We start from the raw sequence: 18794 nt of genomic DNA, 5'->3' as shown, positions 1-18794 counted from the left end.
CCGGAGGATTTGGGCAGGAGCTGTGGGCCGGGGGCAGCGGGGCGAGAGGGTGACAACACAGACCTTTGGGGTAGGCGGAGGGGAGCAGGTCGGGACAAGGGGTCAAGGAGCTGCGGCACGGTGCTTCCTGCTGAGGGAAAGGAGGATTCGTACAGGATAGCCGGCGCTGCCTCCCGCCCTTGGGGGCCCGTGCCCTCCCGGCGGCCGTGGGCGCTGCCGGGAGCTGGCTGCGGCCCAGCGGGTGGATCTGGGGAGCAGCTGGGCGGGCGGGGTGCGGGGCTGCTGGGGGCCGGCCCCAGCCCACCGGGGGCCAGCGGGGCTGCTGCCCCCGCCGGGGCTCCGAGCTCTCCCCGGCGCCTCCCGCGGGGCCGCCCGGCCGCTGCCCCGCTCCGCCCGGCGCGGCGCTCGGCGGGGCCCGGCGCGCTCCCTGCGCTCTCGGCGGCGGCGGCGGCGGGGGCGGGCCCTCCCCGCGCCGGGAGCGCGCTCCCGCCTCCCACCCGGCACAAAGTTTAGCGGCAGGAACTCGGGCGGCAACAGTGCGGAGCCGGCGGCGCCGGGGCGGCACCGGAGCGCAGCCGCGCTGAGCCCAGGCGCCCCGGTGCCCGGCGGGGGCCGGCGGCGACCGTGCCATGCGGGGCTCCCCCCCACCGGCGGCGGCGGGGCGGGAGGGCAGCGGCGCCCCATGCGGCTGGGGCGGCCGGGCGGCGGCTGACACCATGTGCGCCCGGTGCCCGGGGCGAGGAGCGGGGAGCAGCCATGTCCCCCCCCGCCCAGCCGGGGGTGCCGGGCGGGCGCGGCTCTAAGGTGCCCCCGGCGCGGAAGCTCCTCTGCATGTGCAGCCTCTCCCTCTGCCTCACCTACCTGTGCTACAGCCTCATGGGGGGGGGGCACCGGCCCGGGCGCCCTGCGCTCCCCCGCCGCCCTCCCCGGCACCGCGGCCCCCGGGGCCCCGCGCTCCCCCGCCGCGCTTCCCGGCACGGCGGCGCCGGCGGCCCCGCGCTCCCCCGCCAGCCCGCCGGGCAGCGGCTCCGGCGCCCCGGCCCCCTCCGCGGCTCCGACGCGGGCCTCCAACGGCAGCCGGGAAGGCGCGGCGGGCGCCTGGCCGCGGACGCCGCTGGCCCCCGGGGAGGTGATCACGGCGCAGAGCGGAGCCTTCGAGAGGGACCCGCAGGAGTCGAGCACCACGGACGAGGAGCTGAGCCGGGCCGGCAGCCCGGGGAGCCGCGGCGGCGGCGGCGGCAGCACCACGCCGGACTACGGGGAGAAGCGGCTGCCGCAAGCCCTCATCATCGGGGTGAAGAAGGGGGGGACGCGGGCGCTGCTGGAGGCCATCCGGGCGCACCCCGACGTGCGCGCCGTGGGCACCGAGCCCCACTTCTTCGACAGGAACTACGAGAAGGGGCTGGAGTGGTACAGGTGAGGGTGCGGGCCCGCGGGCGCGGACCGCGGCGGGAGGATGCGTGTCCGTGCGCGCCGGGGCGCGGGTCCCCGGTGCCCCCCACCCCCCCGCAGTGGCCCCGGTAGGTGGCTGGGCGGCGGGTGCCGGGGCCCCGGACGGTGGCGGGGGCCGCGGCGGGTCCCGGGACCGCGGCGTGGGGCCGCGGCAGGTGCGGAGCGCGACAGCCGAGCCGCGCTGTCAGGGCAGGCCGGGCGATCGCGTGGGTGCCTCGCCTGAGAGCTGCGGTGATTCAAAACGCGGCGTTCGGGGGGCGGGGGGGGGCAGAAAACGCGTAAAAAACATCCCCGTTCTGTCACCCCCGTGCAGAGAGCGCCTGAGCAGACCGCAGCAGTTCAGCTGCGCTTGGCGTAAAACACGTCTAAATAGGTCAGTAACTACTGAAATAAACAAGATTGTAAGTTGTTCCAGGTGGTGGTAGGGGCTTTGAAGTGAAGAAGGATGCCTGCTTTCATACAAGCTGCAGGGTTCACTTCACAAATAAGATTTACTCTTTATTCAACAAGTTCCACGTCAGAAAGTTTCTCCCATTGACAAGATCTAATTCTATCCGTGAAGAAGTCTCTAAATGTTGTTGTCTGACGTAGGGTAACATTTTAAAGGAATCTTATGCTGGAAGTCCTGATTATTAGAAAATACTGGACTGCGGGAATGAAGTGTTAAGTGCCCTGGCAGGTTTAGCAAATCAATGAATTGTGAGGGCTCAGGGTCTCTCTCTCCTCCCCCCCCCCCCCCCCCCCCCCAAAAGAATGCAGTACATCAGTGGAACTTGCAAATTACCAGTAGTTCTGTAGTTAAAAGCAACCCATACTAGTTTCTTCATAAGAAATATTATGCGGCTAAGCTGATGAAGTTCTGTCTTTTTATTGCACTTAGTATGGTAGCTGTTTAGCTGCTCTGAAAAGGAGGGAAAAAATAAATAGAGGCAGCAAGTTAGTTACTGCTTGGATTATCTGGTCACTCTTTATTAAAATGGAGCACACAGTCTTCATGTCAATGGCATTTAAATGGAAGGAACTCCAGGCAGTTTTCTGTGGCAATTGTGGAAGCAAAGTCTTCATAACACTTATTTGGTGTAGCATCCACCTGGCTTTGTTAAAATGCTGAGGGATTTTCTTGAGGGACTTCGATAAAGTGGAGATCAGCACTGGGAAAGCACATTTGTCTCAGTGTTTTCAGTGTGCTGTACCAACGTGGGAAAGGAATAAAGGATTAACTGTGGTTATTGTGTTTATATATATAATTTCAGACGTAGTTTCTTATTTTACTGAATTTTCCTGCAGGAAAGGCTTGCCTTGAAAAATAAGTTTAGAAACTTGCTTGAAGAGGCTAGAAAGTGGAATATAAAAAGGTTTCGGTTTATTCAAAATAGGCAGAAGAAGATCAAGCACTGAATATGGCAAGCAGCTGCTTTTTCATCTTTAAAGTCATGCTACAAGAAAAGGGCTAGAGAGTGGGTGTAACTCCTCTCGTGCAGTAAAAGGCACACACAGGCTTTCATTTGCAGAATGCATTTTAAAATTTTTCATCCCTGCAGAAGCTCTGTGGTTTGTTTAGCTTATTTCTAGCACTGGTGCTATGCTGCCCTGGTAGAGAGGTGGGAGAAAGAAAGGTTGGGTCAGAGCTGATTTTTGAGGGTCCTGGGCAGAGTAGGCTGGGGGATTGATTCTCTGGTCATGGGATGAGTAAATTAAACTGCTGCTTAATTGCCATTGTGGCCCTGAGGATTTGCCCTGATTGTTTAACCTAAAGCCATCTTCACACCTGCCCAACCCAAACAACATTATTCTCCTCTCTCCTTGCAAAAGTTTTTCAGCCTTGCTGGGACAGGACAGGTTGCACAGCACTGGCAATCCCCACCGCAGTGGGAGCGACAGGGTTCCCCCAGTGCTGTACCGGTACCGGGCTGTTGTCACAGACTAGGAGGCTGGTGTGCTTGGTGCCCTACAAATACTAAGCAAAAACGGAGAGGTGAAAGATCGCCATCCACACTAGCAGCTATTTCTTCCTGACCTTCTCTGAGATTACCTGATTGAGTGCACCAAGAAGGCCGACTGCTTGCAGCTGTGTCCCAGGTAGAGTAATTGGAGATTGTTCCCATCCACAGAAATGTCAATTTTCTTTAAGCAAAGAAGCAACTATTGAAGTGTTTATACCAGCATCTCCTTACAGTGACTTCTATCACTTGTTTATATTTTGCATATGACACTTCTCTTTATGCGCTATAAACTGTTAGCTTTTAATACTGTCAAGTTTTTTCTTATGTAGTGAAATAAGGAAACAGCAGAACCTCAGGATTCCTTGCTTTGTCATGAGAATATTTTCTAGTCCGGCAGAGCTGTAGGGAAGAGAAGCAGTTTCCCCACCTTAGTTTCTCCGCCTGTAAAATGGAGACAGCACCTGAACGCTACCATTTCTTTTGTGTGTGTCCCATGCTGCATTATTCATGTCTTTGCTGCCTTGAGGTTAGTCAGCTATAAACACTGTGTCCAGGATCTGTATCGGGACAGTAGAGAGAGGCTGAAGTTAGTGCATATGGCTTTCTGCCTGTTGGCTGGTGCAGTGTGGCAAGCCTGTTACACCAGCTCTCTGCAGTCTGTGCTGTTTTCCTGGTAACCTTTAGGGAAAGCTGTGCTGTCTGCGATTGCTTTAGCTCTTCAGTCAAAGTTTATGTAGAAATTACCGAACTGAGGTCTTCCTACACAGGTACTGATGCGAACTGAGTTGAAGGCTTGTTTTGGTTGGTTAGTGTTATGCTGCCAGAATTGTTCGTGTAATTGTAATTTGTGATTCCGTACATCCTAATGTTGGGCTGTCTGAAGGACAAGTTCCATGATATAGCTTTCCTTAAACTGCACTTAATACCCCCATGTACATTAACTTTTGTTGATAAATTTCCTAGCTTGCTCTTTTTTTTGTTTCCTTAATGCAGAATGTAACTTGACTACTGTTGAACAGTGTGTTAAAGGCTGAGTGGGAAGTGACTTTCAACCTTTACTTTTGTTAAGAGTGTGGCAATACTTCTCTCTGGTGTATGTATTACTTGTATATCTTCTTCTCTCTCTCTTAAGTCCAGGACACTGATACGTGGCAGTAAATACTATCTTTGGTGATGAACTTTGCTGACTTCATCCCTTACAATATGCCAGAACTTGGTCCCACCGTGGACGAAGGTTCTGGCAAGGAGCAGGTATCTGCTTTTCCTTTGGAAGTCACTGGCGGCTCTCTTTCACCCGCTCGTTCCTTCTAAACTACAGGATATGCCATCCTTCCCTGTAGGAACTGCTGCTGACTTTCAGCCAGTGCCTGAGTGTCCTTCTGCTCCTTTGCACGCCCAGGGCAGCTCTTGCTGCCCACTCAGCCCAGGCGCAGGGTAACCCCCCTGCATGGCCCCTGCGGCCAGGCTGGACCGGAGGCGTTTGCATGGGCAATGTGCTCTCTCCAGCGTGATCCTCATGCCTCAGTGGGCATGTCCCATGCCGTGAGCTCTGCCCCGAGCTATCCTGCAGTTGGAAATGAATTGTGAGAGCCTTCTTGAGGGTGCAACAAGGACAGCAGAACGATGGGAAGACTTTGGAGGCCTCTGAGCACAGAAGGAATTCAGCTTACATCTACAAATGCTCATTACCAGCACAAACAGAAGCAGCATCTGGGGTATGCCTGAGTCCCTTGCGTGAGCATGAAACAAGGGTGCATGAGCACGAGAGGATTTTGTGGATAACAGGAACTGCAAACTGCTTGCAGTGTCTGACACTCAGACAGGTTTGTCACCTTGTGGTGCTGGAAGCCTTGGTTTGCTGTCTGCTGCGACAGCAGTTGGAGAGGCCGTGTGCCGGAGGGCTGGACCTGGGGTCTGCGGGGGAGCCCTGGCTTCGCTGTGGTGCCGCATGGCTTTATGTGGCTGGAGGAGAAGGGGAGGCGATCCTGTTGGCGTTGCATAGCTGTCGCGCTGCGGTTTCAGCGGTGGGATGGCTTCACGTGTGCAGATGCTGATGCCTCCAGATGCTCAGATGCTGCTGGTGACCGGTCTGGAGGTGTTGGAGGAGAAAAGCTTTTGGGTGGCCGTGTGAAGAGAGCGGGGCTTCTTTGCACCGGGACAGATGGTGCTTTAGTTGGGTCGTTCTGCTGAATGACCAGCACAGCAGACCTCGGCATTTCCGCATCTTGGTGGCTCCCTGAGCTGAGCGGAACAGCCCAGTGCTCCGAGTCTACCGTTCCCAGCTGCCCGCAGGCTCAGCACGGTGAGGTGGTTCGGTTTTGCCCCTTCACACTTTCAAGCCTGTCTCGACATCCTCTGTTTAGCAGGAAACTGGAGACTCGTAACAGTATTTTGAAAACAAATTTGCAGTTTTAACAAAAATACGATCTCTACAATGCAAAGAGAGTATCTGATAGTGGTGAACTTAAATTGTGGAGTTTTAAAGTTCACTGATTTGAAGGCTGCTCCAAATAATTGTGAGTTAAATTCTATGTGTACATGCACATTACTTTACTCCTTGCCTCCCTCTCAGTGGAGCCTTCACAGAGAAGCTGCAGCAATGTCTCTGTAATTAGCCCACGTTCCTCTCACTCTGCCCTAGGCCTCCACACGTTAAGCACTTATACAGGGGTGTAGCTTTATGCGTGGAGTGGCCCCATTGCAGCTACTGCAGGGAGCAGTCACCATGACAGGCAATGAAATGGTTTGCATGTCTAATGCTATTTTCACTGCCTGTCTGGGTTTTTTGGAGCGTTCTCCCTAACAGTCTCCCGTGTGTTATTCTGTGAGCTGCTACCCTCATACAAATAATGAATAATACCATGACAGGGAGCTCTTCTCCCAGTAATAAACATGTGCTCTCGAGCCAGCGGTTCCAAAGAGCAGCTGGCTGTGGCTACAGAGCCAACACTCTCAGTCGTGTCCCTGTGGACATTAAACTCGTCTGTATTGGGGAAGCGGCTGTCATGCACTGTTATCACTGTAACGGGCTCTGCTCCTCCCGGGGGGCTGCTTGCTGTCTCACCTACCCCCCTGCTGTGCTGATCTGGAGTCTGGCTTGGTGGGGCCCTCTCTTTGTGTACCAGGGCTGATCCTACCTCAGAGTGCCCGGCTCTTGCCGCCGCAGCTGCTGGCAGAAACAGTGCTGGTTGTGTCCGAGGATGTGTGACGAGACCCCCCTGCAGCATCCCTTAACAGCTGTTGGACAGCAATAGCTTGGGGCCATTTCAGCCTCAGTCCCACACAGTGTGACCCTCACTGTGAGCTGTAATTGCGTTGCTGGGTAATGCTTGCGCCTCTCCGATCAGCTCAGGATATTCAGAAAATCAAACCTCTTCCATCAGCGCTGTGAGTCCGTGCTGATGGGCACTAGAGGAACACCTACGGTGGACGGACAGATCGGGGTTTGCTGCTAATGACAGGCACTGCTGCAGAAGCCTGGTAACTGCTGTATTTCTCTGCAAAAGGCCTTCCCAGTATACTGTGCCCTCTGTACTTCTGGTAACTTAGGGAAAGTGTATTGATTTTTTTTTTTTTTTTTTTTTCTGGGACCTGCTGTGAGTTGGCTTTTGCTGAAATGTAGTGACTCAGCTGCCTGCCTTCCTCTGTGGATCCAATGCATTGGGATTAATCTGGCTTGAAGACTGTACGAGTAATTTCATGTAACATAGCTCTGTCAACACCTTGTCCCCTTCACCTTTCCTAAACTGTTAGGTCTGGGTTAGATCCTATATGTGCACTGTTTTTCCTAGCCCAAGTCTTCTGTGCAGAGCAAGCACACATGTGCAGCACTGACCTCCCACTGATGCCTGGGTCTGGCTCTCAGTAAAGCTGGCGGAGGGTCTGGGCTGACCTGGGTTACAGGCTGGAGGTTCTGAGCAGAGGGCCAGGCTCTTCGCTGGTCGGTGCCTGTGTTTTTGCCTGTCTGGGGGCTGGAGGGAGGCCACTCCAGCATCAGGCATGGATTTTCTTCTGCACCCAGAGCTACCAGAGTAGCCACCATGTGCCAGAGCTGGGGGTCTCCTGGCCTCTGCCCCTGCCCTGTGTGCTGGGCCAGGGGAGCCCACCCTGCACCCTTGCTGGGCAGCAGTCTTCTCCCAGCCTTTCTGCTCAGTTTCAGCTCAAGGGATGGGATGCAGGAATGAATCGGGACTCTTTGCAGTGTTCTATCACCTGATGATGGTTATTTGCAGGCTACTCGATTGTAGCCATGGGAATGGCAGCTGCTTTCAGCACCCGCAGCCCCTCCACACTGTGCTTGCTCTTCTTGCAAAGAGAGTGAGAGAAGAAATGCGAGGGACAACACACTGGCAGGGGAGAGCTCCGGAGAGCCCGCTCCTGCGGAGCTGGTCGCTGCTTCTGCCTCTGGGTAAAATGTATTCATTTGCAGGCGACGGTGGGCACGTAGTGCAGAGAGAGCCGGCGGGAGCGGGGAGGCAGTGCGGCCGTGCGCCGAAGCCCCTCGGCAGCCCCCACGCAGCTGCCCCCGCAGCCCTGGCAGGGACGCGGCTGGCACCGCTCGCTCGGCAGGGCGGAGGGGGGGTGCGCCAGGGCTGCCTCCCACCACCGCACCCAGCTGGGTCCTGCCCTGCTCCCCCAGCGTGTGCCCGGACCCTGAGAGCGGGAGCAGCCCAGCACCTCCCAGCAGAAGCGCTTGGGAGGGTTATGAACGCAGGGCTCGGAAAACCAGCCAAACAAGGCAGGGGTGCCTCTTCCCGTAACTTTTGGAGCATCCCTTGGAGCACGTAGGGAACCGTCACGTGTCGCCAGGCCTGAAGTAATCTCACTGTTGCACTGTATTTTCAAGAACACTCTTTCTCTAGGATTTTGCTCAATAATCTGCTAAGTAAACACTACAGTGCTTCACTGCTAATGGTTTAAGTGTTATTTGTAGCGTCAAAGCTTGTGAGCTTTGCTCTGTGTGTGAACGCAGTATCGCTCAAGCATGTAGATGCTACAGAGAACCCAAAGACAGGCCTGGGGAAAAACAGCCCCCTTGGAAAAGAGAAAGGCGAAGAGTCAGTTGGTTGTGTTCATGGGTTTAAATGATGAGCCTGACCCCTGCTCGGTTTCTGATTTAGCAAGGCTCGTTCTGCTCTGTTTGAAGCCCAGACTAGCAAAGGAGGAACAGCAGGTTCTCAAAGTAAGTTATGGACAAAGGCTTTTGATTTTCAAAGTGGAAATTCCAGCACAAATTGGTGACACCTTGTATGGAGAGAGGTCGGAGTCCTTTGCTTTTCATGGATTTCTCTTACCTCTTGTTGTCATGGGGACTTCTTTTTCCTGAGTCATTATATCATGCACTTCAGCAGAAATTTTATTGCTTTGGGGGCTGGAGAGGCTCATGTGGGACATTTCTCACTGCTCGTGGTGTAATACACAGAGGTAATTTCTTTCAAATGATTTTTGCTTGAAGTGGTTTCAATGAATTGAGAAGGGTATGAGTGTGAATGAATGGCTGAAATGTTCGTGCTGAGTTCGGGTGAGGAACGCGTACTATCAAACTTTCCAGAGCATTAAGTGTGGATATTATAATTTCACTGTGGTATGTATGTAGGCACCAGTCCATTTTATCCTTTTTATTCACTTTTTAGAAAGTATTATTTAGGATTTGAAGTGGTTTAAATTGGTTCCCCCTCCCTTGTAAAAAGTTTAAAAGAAAACCCCTAAACTGTAAGAGTCTTTCCAATCACAGTGAGAAATTACTGTTTAGATCAAGGGCACGGGGTCAGCCCCAGAAAAGCGTGGCCTTGCCTTTGCTCCTGGGCATGGCAGTAGAGAGGCCCGGGCAGGATCAGTCCCTGTGACCCATGCCGGGAGCAGCTCAGCCTCCCTGTGGATGGCGAAGCCAGCCACGAGCAATGGGGCTGCAGGAGCTGCTTCTCAGACCTCTGCTGTACGCACAATGGCATGTGGGCACCACTTTCCGCTTCCACTTTTTTGGGGGACACCGGTGCGTGGGAGTGCGTGGCCGGAGTGCCCCTCCCCTGCTGGGGTCCTGTCCCCCCACTGTGGCCCGAGGCGAGCATCCCCCGGGGAGCCCCGCATGCCAGGTAGCTCCTTCCCACGCAGGTCCCTGCCCAGCCGTCTGTTTGTTTATTTAGGTAGCTGCTGTTTCCAAGCTGAAGGAGAGTATTTAAAAGCCAACTGTTTGAAGGCTGTGGAAAGGATTCATATTTATGGAAAAAAGAAAAAAAACAACCCAACCTCAAAAAAACCTCTCCAACCTGTTTTTTCAAATCTCCCATTTCCATCCCCAGAGTCAACACACCAATTTAGTAAATGTTGCAAGGCACACTATTTTCCCCCTTGTCATATTATACATCCAAGCATCAAGGATGGATCATAAACTTGCTCTTTATGGCTTTAACATTTCAATTGCTAGTCACATTTTATGTAAATGAAGGTATTTACCTTGACAAGCTCTCCTGTGAAGTACAGTACTTCTTTAAAGAATTTATTTGGTAATATAAACAGGCCAAATGCTGAGGGTGGATGCAAAATTCACAATTGATTTTTACAGCTAAGTAATGTAGGATCTTCTCAAAATACATCCGCGGTTGTCTGCTCCAATCTCGTCAGTGCCTTGGAGAAACTGAGGCAGGGGGACTGGCGGGCGAAGAGGAAATAGCAAAGGGACATCATCTATAGCCACGGACCTACTAAACAGAACTGGCTTTGGATAAAAATAACTCCATCTGTCAGACTTTATTTTGTATTACGGAGATTGCTGTAACACATTTCAAGCCAAAATCTGTTTCCATTCCCTCCAGAGCCAGGCTGGAGTGGACTCGGCCCCCTCCTTTATTAGCGGGTAATCATTTTGGATCCGAGTGGAGCAACGTTGCTCTGGTAGCCCGAATTTGCAGCTCTCCTTTGTTTTAGAGCATATTTCCTTTCATCTTGCATTGAGAGGGGTACAGTAATATAATATACTTTCTATTAGTGTTCATCTACATCTGCAAATAACTTTATTTCAGCCTCAGCTCTGCCCTTTGTGTATTTGTTCTTGATGGACATTCATATAATTAAGCTGAGCAGTGAGCACGCTCGTGGAAAGCTAACGTCAGCGTCAGAAGCATGTGTTAAATTCGCATTTGGATTCAGCGGCTGACAGCATGAGCTGCCATCACCCAGCCAAGGAAAAGACAAAACCACCCAATCTGTGTAACGCCGACTGCGAGGAGGCAGCAGCTCCAGAGGCCTGGGGGCTCCTCCAGATGCCCCCGCGCCCCGGGGGGCTCAGCTGCCACCCCCATGTTCAGGACCCACCTCGGAGCCCCCAGACGGGTGGGGAGGACTCGCCTCCTGGCTCAGCCGTGGGTGGAAGGGGCTGCATCACTTGGGCAGGTTATTAACGGTGAATTACTCGGCTCCAATCCCACTTGTTTAAAGACAAACCGCCCCTTTTGCGTCCAGAGCGCTGACTCATGAGATGCCGATGGCAGGCTGTGGATCCTGAAGTCCTTGCCGCTGGAGGTCTTTGATTGGCCTTTGGTTCATCCCCTCTTGGTCTGTCCCCCAGGGAGCACCAGCATTGATCCCACTGCCGCTCGCCTGCACTGTCAGCACTCGCACCTCTGAGCTAATTTCTGGGCTATTTATTTGAACCGTGTGAATCCCAAATCACCAACCGCCGCCACTGCTCCGTGGCGCTGGGGGCCTGCAGAGCCAGGCGATGCATGGCAGGGACCCAGGAAAGGGCTCTGCCTTTTTTACGTGAGCCGTTAAAAATGTACAGAAAGGCAAACTGCTGCAATCCACAGCTGGGCGTGAACGAAAGGCTCTAGGGGAGCTGGACAGCGTGGTGGGGAAGGCGCTTCAGGGGTGCGAAGGAAGATGGAAGCATGGTGGCTGGTGCTGGATGCTGACCTCTGCCATGGGCAGGAGGGGATTAAACCTGGCCAGGGCCCAGCAACGGGGGGGAGGCATTTGGCAGTGTTCTTGCTCGCCAGTCTTCGTCAGTGGCTACCCATGGTAAATTAAATGTCTGGCCAAACCACAGCAATCCAAGCTAGCCAGGCATCTGCTGCAGTTGCTGTCGTAACCACGCGTGCATTCGCCCCGGGGGAGCTGGGCCTGACGGGCAAGCGCTCGGCGTGGGCCCAGGGTGCCAGGGGAGCCCTGGCAGTCCCCGGCCAGCAGCGTGGGCAGTGCCCACCCGCCTCTCCCTCGTGAGGGGCAGAGAGCCCAGGGCTGCGCAGTCCCGGCCCCCGACGGGGGTCTGGCCCTCTCCTGCAGCCGCTCTTTGGGATGCTCGTCCCTCCACCGCTGCCCGGTCAGCGCAGCCTGCTCATCGGCGTGGGAGGAGGGCGCACAGGCCGTGACGCTGGGGCTGCTGCACACGCCTGGATCAGCAACAATAAAGGTTCCTTACTCAGCTCAAAATCCTCTAGAAACCCCCGAAAAAATCAAAGCGCTGTGGAGAAATGCCTGAGGCAGTAACTTCATTGGTAAACTAAAGAATCTTGCTGAGAATTTCTAAGACCCAGCAAATCATAATGCAATTTCCTATGCAAAAAGGGTTTATCTCTATCTAAATATTATTCTGCATCATTACTCATTGTAGGGAAGCTATTGCTCTCGTAGGTTAACTGATTGAACTTTGGAAATAAAGCTGCAAGCTTATCAGACAGACGGGAGCTTGACTTTTATTGCTCCTAAATTGTAGTGATATTGTTAGATGTGAGTAAATGTATACTCCATTAGAAAATATTAAAGTTTGATACTACTTTAGAATTAAAAAGATTAAAAGAAGCATTTCTGCAGTCTAGCCCACCATGAAATTGGAGTCTATTTGGTATGTAAAATGTGTAATACAAATAGGCTAACAATTAATGACAAAGGAAGAGCTGGGGTAGATTTAAGGCTCAAACCACCCTGGATTTCTCGAGGCTGGAGTGGCAGCAGGGGAAATGTGTTATTAGATCATTACAGATCTTCTGCTAGAGCCGCTGCTGGTAAAGTTACATCAAGGTGTTTTATTATTACCCTGTTCCCACATAATATTCTGAAACACTCTTGTGTTGGGATGTGGCTGTCTCTGTGGGAGACCATCCGTGTCTCTACCGCGGGCTGGTTCATTTGGAAAAACTGAACGGAAATTCTTCAGCCATTTTTTGCAGTAGGCAACGGTGAGAAAGTGCTTTCCCATTGCCAGAGTGTTTAAGGAGCTCGTTTATTAATGTTTAAGTTCAAAGCTGCTGACTGCAGTCAGGGTAATGTATTCAGGAGCGGGGATTCCTGCTGGCTGAGGTCCCCGCAGGGCACAGCAGTGGATGCAAGTCTTCTGCTGCCCGGTTCGAGGTACTTCCCTAGGGTAACCTGGCGAGGTGCTTCCCAGGGCGGCTCTGCCAATGCCCCCTATTAACTTTTGCTAATGCTTAGAGTGCATCACAGGCAGAGGAGAGCCTGAAGTTCTCTGCTGTGCCCAGAGGGTGAGGATTTGGGATGCTGCTGTAGGGAGGGATTGGTGGGGGGGGCTCTGCAGAGAGGCAGATTTCATCCCTGATGGCTCTGTCCTCCAGCGAGCCTGGGGAGAGCTCTCTCAGCCCTGGGTTCCCACTGATGCTGGGTGCACAGCACTCCGCAGCACCTCGGGGTGGGGAAGGCCTCCTCCTCCCGCAGCTCTGCTGGCTTCTGCCGACGGAGGGTCTCTGCTGCAGACCTTCTCCTCCTGCCCACAAGCGTCGGGGTCCAAGAGGAGCCTGGGCACTGCGCAACCCCACCAGCAAACCCGTGCAGCCTAGTTGTGCCTTGGTTGTTTTCTAGGGGGAGAAAGTAGATTGAAAGTACAACAGGCTGCTCGTTATGCCTTTGGGATGCAGGTTCAGGGCGTACAGTTGCGGTGATGCCAAATGAAAGTTGTGTGGCCCATCAGAGTATGAATTGCATTTCCATTTTTTTCACCTGGAGCACCCCCTTGCACTTCATGTAATGGTCATTTTGTATGTTGGTGCCTCTGTGCTTAAGCATACAGTGCAGAATATGTAGCTCCTTCTTCATTAACGGGATTTATATCCTTGGTGTTTCTTGCTGGATGACTTAGTATTGTAATGAAGAACATGAATGCTGCCTTAATTAAAATGCAATCCCCTATGTTAATATATATGTTGCCACTGAAAATTAAGGTTCACTGGAAATGGTGAGTTTAAAAGCTTGTGGCAGGTTTAACTGGCGGCAGGTGAAATAGGAGGTGATTTGGGGTGAAGTGCCCTGGCTCTGCAGCCCAGCCACGCAGGACCGTGCTCAGCCCACAGCAGGGACGGGGGATCGCAGCTGCCTTCGCAGCCCCCTAATCCAGTAGGCAGCTGCCTGCTCACCTGCTTGTCACCGATGGGCAGCAAAACTGCCCCAAGGGTGCCTGCTGCCTGCAAATGTGGCACCGCAAGGGTTGGTGGAGCTCCTTTGGGCACTGCTGCCCACCTGCGGGCAGGACGCAGGCAGCATGGGTGCCTTGCCCTGTCCAGCCTCACCCTGCGCTCAGCTGTGGGTGGGAATCGGCCCCGGCCGCGGTGCTCGCTCCTAGGCTGTTTCCTTTTACCAGGGAGGTGCAAATCAGCTTAATGAACCAGAGAATTTGTTCCATAATATTACTTAAAAAAAATACTGTAAATGCAAACATTCCCGACTCCCTCTCTCCGAGCACTGTGCATGCATTGCCATTGGCAGTATTATCAGTTATGAAGATATTTTGCATTCAAGGATTTGCAGTTTCCAGGTCCATGAATATTCAGGCTCCAGTTCGCCCTTTCTGTCTGTGCACTGCACCTCTCCTTTCCTTTCCTTCGCTCCTTTTTTTTTTTTCCAGCGGATTCAATTAGTTCTATTTGCTGCTTTAGCAATAAAACAATTCCCTCTGTGGCATTAAAATGAGTTTCTTTCATTATTTCATTTGGCTTCTTGTTATATGTTGAAGGAAAGGGAGGGGGGCTCTGCTTATTGTCTGCCCCGCTTTGCAGGGGCGGGCTGCCAAGCCGAGGAGGACACTGGATGTACTTGGGGCAGCATTAAGAATTAATGAAGGGCATTTGCTAGCGCAGAGGCGCAGGATCCTCACTGACAGAGCCACTCTCAGAGCCACGGGTAAAATTTGACCGATCCCAGAGACTTTCAGTAGGACTTTGGCACCCGAGCTACTGAGCTAGCCTTGGGCATGCTGGGCTTCGGAACACGTTCAAGGACCTGGGTCTGCTCAGTTCCTGAGCACGCAGAGCCTTTGCATTAGCAGTTGGTAATGAAATGCAGAGTCTGAGCCCGTATTTGTTTTAGCTAAGGCACAAGTTAATCTGAGCTGAAACACCAATTTAAACCCAGCAGATCAGTTCATGGGAATGGTGTGGGCAGTGGCCGGTGCATGGCATTGGGGGCTGGAGCTGGTCGAGGGTCCTGGTCCTATTTTCTCCCAAAGCGGAGCCCAGCATGGCGTAAGGAAAACACACAGGCATCGTGAGAGCCAGAATAACGGTGATTATGTGGGCAGGGTATACAAATAATTACATGTAATGCCAGAACTCTCTCATCAGTCTGTTCTTGGAGTGCCCTTTCGGGGGGCAGAGATGGCGTCAGGTAGCTGTGTAGTGCTAACAGACCCATAAATCATTCTTGTTTCACACTGTGCTAAACACAAATCATATTAGTTACAACGCTGAAGAGCATCTAAGTAGAGAAAAGAGAAAGGCAAGGTAGAAAGAGGAAACTAGATTTAAATCCAATTGCTTTTCTGCGTGCGTTTCACCACTGTTTGGCTGGGACACGATGGCACGCTGCGGAGAGGGAGCTGGGGGCCGGCATGGGGCAGGAGGTGGGAGCCGTGTGGCATTCCTCCTCTGCTCCCCCTGGATGGCAAACAGCTGACGCGGGGTGTTAAAGGTGGATGAGAGGAGACGTGGCTTTGTGTATTCAATTTTTTTTTTTATAAATTACTTTTCCTCCTCTTTCTGTGACTAGGGAAGGTTAAAACAGTTGCGCTGGTTCCAATTCCTTTTTCATTACAAGATTAAATCTAGAACCAAATGAGAATTTCCAGGCTGGTGGAGTGGCTGCGACCCCCTTGGGTCCGACAAGCGCCCAGCTTTTAGGAGAAAGATGTTCGTGCTTTTCCTCTCCCCACGGAAAAGGCCGGAGCCCCTCTGCAGCGGGAAGCGGGGTGATGAACGGTGCCCGCTGCCTCCAGAAAGAACTGTGGAATCAGGTGTGGGACGGGCGGCTGCTGGGCAGGTCCTGGGGAAACCTTTTGCCAGTAGGATTGGTTATTAACAATGAGTTTCAGTGGGACAAAGTGAGGGAGCGTAAAAAGGAAATATGTCTATTTGGGATGGAAAACCATTTTAAAAGGAAGAAAAATTAGACCGTACAGCAGGGTAAGTAGGCCTGCAAAGTTAAGTAATTAATCACACCGGTTGTAACCTGAAAAGGAAATAAACGTGATAAAAGGATTTGTCTGAGTAGATTACAGGCAAATTAGAAAAAAAAAGGAGGGGTCATCACGGACTTGGGAATTGTGCTCTTCAGAAATCTTCAATCATCCTCACAATCAATTCTGCATTTCCTTAATAGCAGTGTGAAACACAGCCCGCTCTGCATTGTCTTAGATTAACCGCTAACTGCAAACCATACATTAAATGAAGTATTGAATATTTGTCTCTCAACAATACGCTTGGAAATTGTTTATTTCCCTACTAGGTCTTCTGCAATGCATTTAGGTACTGTAACCTAAATTGTAAAATACAGACTTGAAATACCTGCACTCGATACCCTGCCAGTGCCTGGCCCTGGCGGCAGCTGCACCGAGGACCCACAATTACGGGAGTTTTTTTTCTCGTAAATGGATTGTTTGTTTCTGGAGACAATTACACTGACTTTATTATACAACGTATGTTTCTCTGCAACAAACAATCTGCTTTATGGGTTTTCTTAGTAAAATACCAAGTCGCTATGCTCACTAATATGATTCAATTGTATTGTGTTATCTGACCTTTAAGGAACTTGCAATCTATAATAACATGGTTCTACAGCAGATCCACTAGTAAAAAGCCTTGGCTTCTGGGAAATTCAGTCTACAAATAAGTGGAGCCCAGGTATGAAAGGAATAACAAGGCACTTTAACCCCTTGGCTGCTGGCCTGCCTGGGGTGGTTTTGCCATCCCTGTAGCGAGGTGCTGTAGGGGTGTGTGTGCAGGAGGAGGCTGGAGGTGGGAGCACGACTCGGTGTGTCCCATCCCAGAGCACCTGGGAGCTGGTGCCTCTCGTCCCTCTCCCCAGAGTTGTGGGGATGTGGAGGGGACATGGAGGGGACCCGCTCTTGGCCAGCGGTGCCACAGCAGGTTGGCTGTGCTGAATGGGCAGCTTTTGTGCAGAGCCGGTCGCCCGCGCTTGTGTCCACCGTGCACAGCGCTTGGCAGCGGAGCGGCGCAGGCTGCGCGCTGCTGCATTCATGTACGGTGGCACGGAAATGATTAACGCTGGTATCATTCCTGCCCGCCCACCCGCTCCCGTCTGTCCACTTCACTTCGGGCGCCCTGCCACGCGTGGAGGCACCGGCGAGCTCCGTTGCAGATGGGGGAGTCCGCGTGTGGCCCCTCGCCCTGCTGCCGACACAGGGGTCCCATTACTGCCAGTGCTGGCTCCGGGCTGCCCCCGGAGAGCGCGGGACTGCCCTCCTGATCCGGCACAGCCTGGCCTCCGGCCCTCCCTGCTCCCCTCCTCGTCTGTCGGGGCCCCAGAGGGATGCGGTGCTGCAGCCAGTTGACCCCATGGCGCGGTGGAAGCTCAGGAGCCACGCCACCACGTGCCCACATCATCCCTTAGCCCAGGCTGTTCTTCACCCGCCTGGAATTTATCCGCAGGGTGCTTAGAAGAGCTCTGTAGGTCTTGGTCCTGGGCAAGGCTGGAGTGACCCCCAGCTCGCAGGTCAAATAGCCCATTCTCCGCAGGAAAGGATTTGCTATCCCCCAGCTCATGCTGCTCGTGCCTCCGTTCATCTCTCCTGGCATGGCTGGGAGGACCTCAGGCCCGTGCAGGACACACCGCTGCCGAGGAGGCGTTGGGAAGCCCAGCGTGATGGGGCTGTTCGCTCCCTCAAGGCCGGAGGGGTCTCCGGGCAGTGTCGCTGCATGGTCTCTGCTGGGCAGACAGTCGCGGGGTCTCTGTCCCACACTCTGTTTCAATGTGTTTCCAGCCCACTAATCACTCTCTAATCATCCTGATTGCTTCTATCTGATCTCTCTCCACGGCGGTAACGCTTCTAAGAGGCGTTTGAGTGATTTTATTTAGCAAAGTGAAAGATGGGGGAGAGTCAGGGATCTGTTAGACCCAGGGAATTGGCAAGAGACTGGGAACTTGAACAGAGAAAGAAATACTTCAGGAGTTTTTAATGATTGCTTTCTCAGAAGCTGGAGGACATCCTGTGCCTAGCTCTAGGTGTTGGGTTTTTAAGAAAGTTTTCTCAGCCAGCTGCATGGACTTTTGGCAGAGATCTTTGTGAAACAACTTTTCCACCGAGGAACAGGAGATCAGAGAACTGTTCCCTTTAACGCTTGAGTGTGCATGAACTTGCAGGGATATCGTTTGAGGCTCTGCTAACCTTGTTAAAGGTCAGCTTTTGATCCTGTCAAATACCCTCTTTACCTGGAGATAAGATTTAAAAATGAAAGACGAAAGAGAAAGAGCTTAAGAAAGAAGGAGAACCTGGAAGCTCGCTGAGCACACCCGCGCCTGGCTTGTGGCAGGGGAGTGATGAAAGCGAGCGCTGGCACAGCCGGGGAAATGGCCGTGCAGGGTAGGAAGGGAGCCCGAAGGGAGCAGCCGGGGCGTCTCCAGGGCCGTCGGGCAGCCCTGCGCCATGGCTGGGGCCGGGAGCACCGGCCGCCCTGCGCCGCTGGTGCTCCCCTGCCCGCCATCCTGCCAGAGCGGCTGCCGGTCACCGCCATCGCCGCGGTGCGGAGGCGCTCATGAAGGAAACCGCGCCGGGCCAAGGTCGTGGCTGAGGTCAATAAATAATACATGACAATTAATCTTAGAAACCTGCGACTTGGGGGAGAAAGGCGAGGACACTGCGGATCCTGGGCCGGGCTGTCAGGCGGATGCTTTGGCTCCATGTCAGCCGAGACAAGTCAATGAAAAATAAGCCTCTGCTGGGATGCTGTGAGTGGGTGGTGAATCACTCGGCACGGCTGGCACGCTCCTGGTGCTGGTGGGAGCCAGGTGCTGCCGTGCCCTCCCCGGCTGAGCGGGGAGGTGGGTGGCTGTCGCTGCCCGGGCGGGGGGTGCTTGTCCCTGCTCCCTCGCAGGGTCCCAGGGTGCCCACCCGTGGGAGGCACGCAGCCTTCACATACGCCAGCTAGCCGTGAGCCCTCTGTG

General features: G+C 53.4%; 1 protein-coding gene across 1 annotated transcript in view; it reads left to right on the top strand.

Annotated features, from left to right (window-relative positions):
* Positions 1 to 485: 485 nt before the first annotated feature.
* Positions 486 to 18794, top strand: part of HS3ST4 (heparan sulfate-glucosamine 3-sulfotransferase 4) — a 68766-nt gene continuing 50457 nt past the window's right edge. Inside the window, 2 exon segments of the mRNA XM_030002262.1 lie at positions 486 to 878; positions 880 to 1416. Of these exon segments, the coding sequence (XP_029858122.1) occupies positions 757 to 878; positions 880 to 1416 (659 nt within the window). The 5' untranslated portion in view covers positions 486 to 756.

Source organism: Aquila chrysaetos, chromosome 25, assembly GCF_900496995.4.
Source record: "Aquila chrysaetos chrysaetos chromosome 25, bAquChr1.4, whole genome shotgun sequence".
Taxonomy (NCBI): domain Eukaryota; kingdom Metazoa; phylum Chordata; class Aves; order Accipitriformes; family Accipitridae; genus Aquila; species Aquila chrysaetos.
The sequence above is the reverse complement of the archived record's forward strand: the minus strand, read 5'-3'. Positions and strand labels throughout refer to the sequence as shown.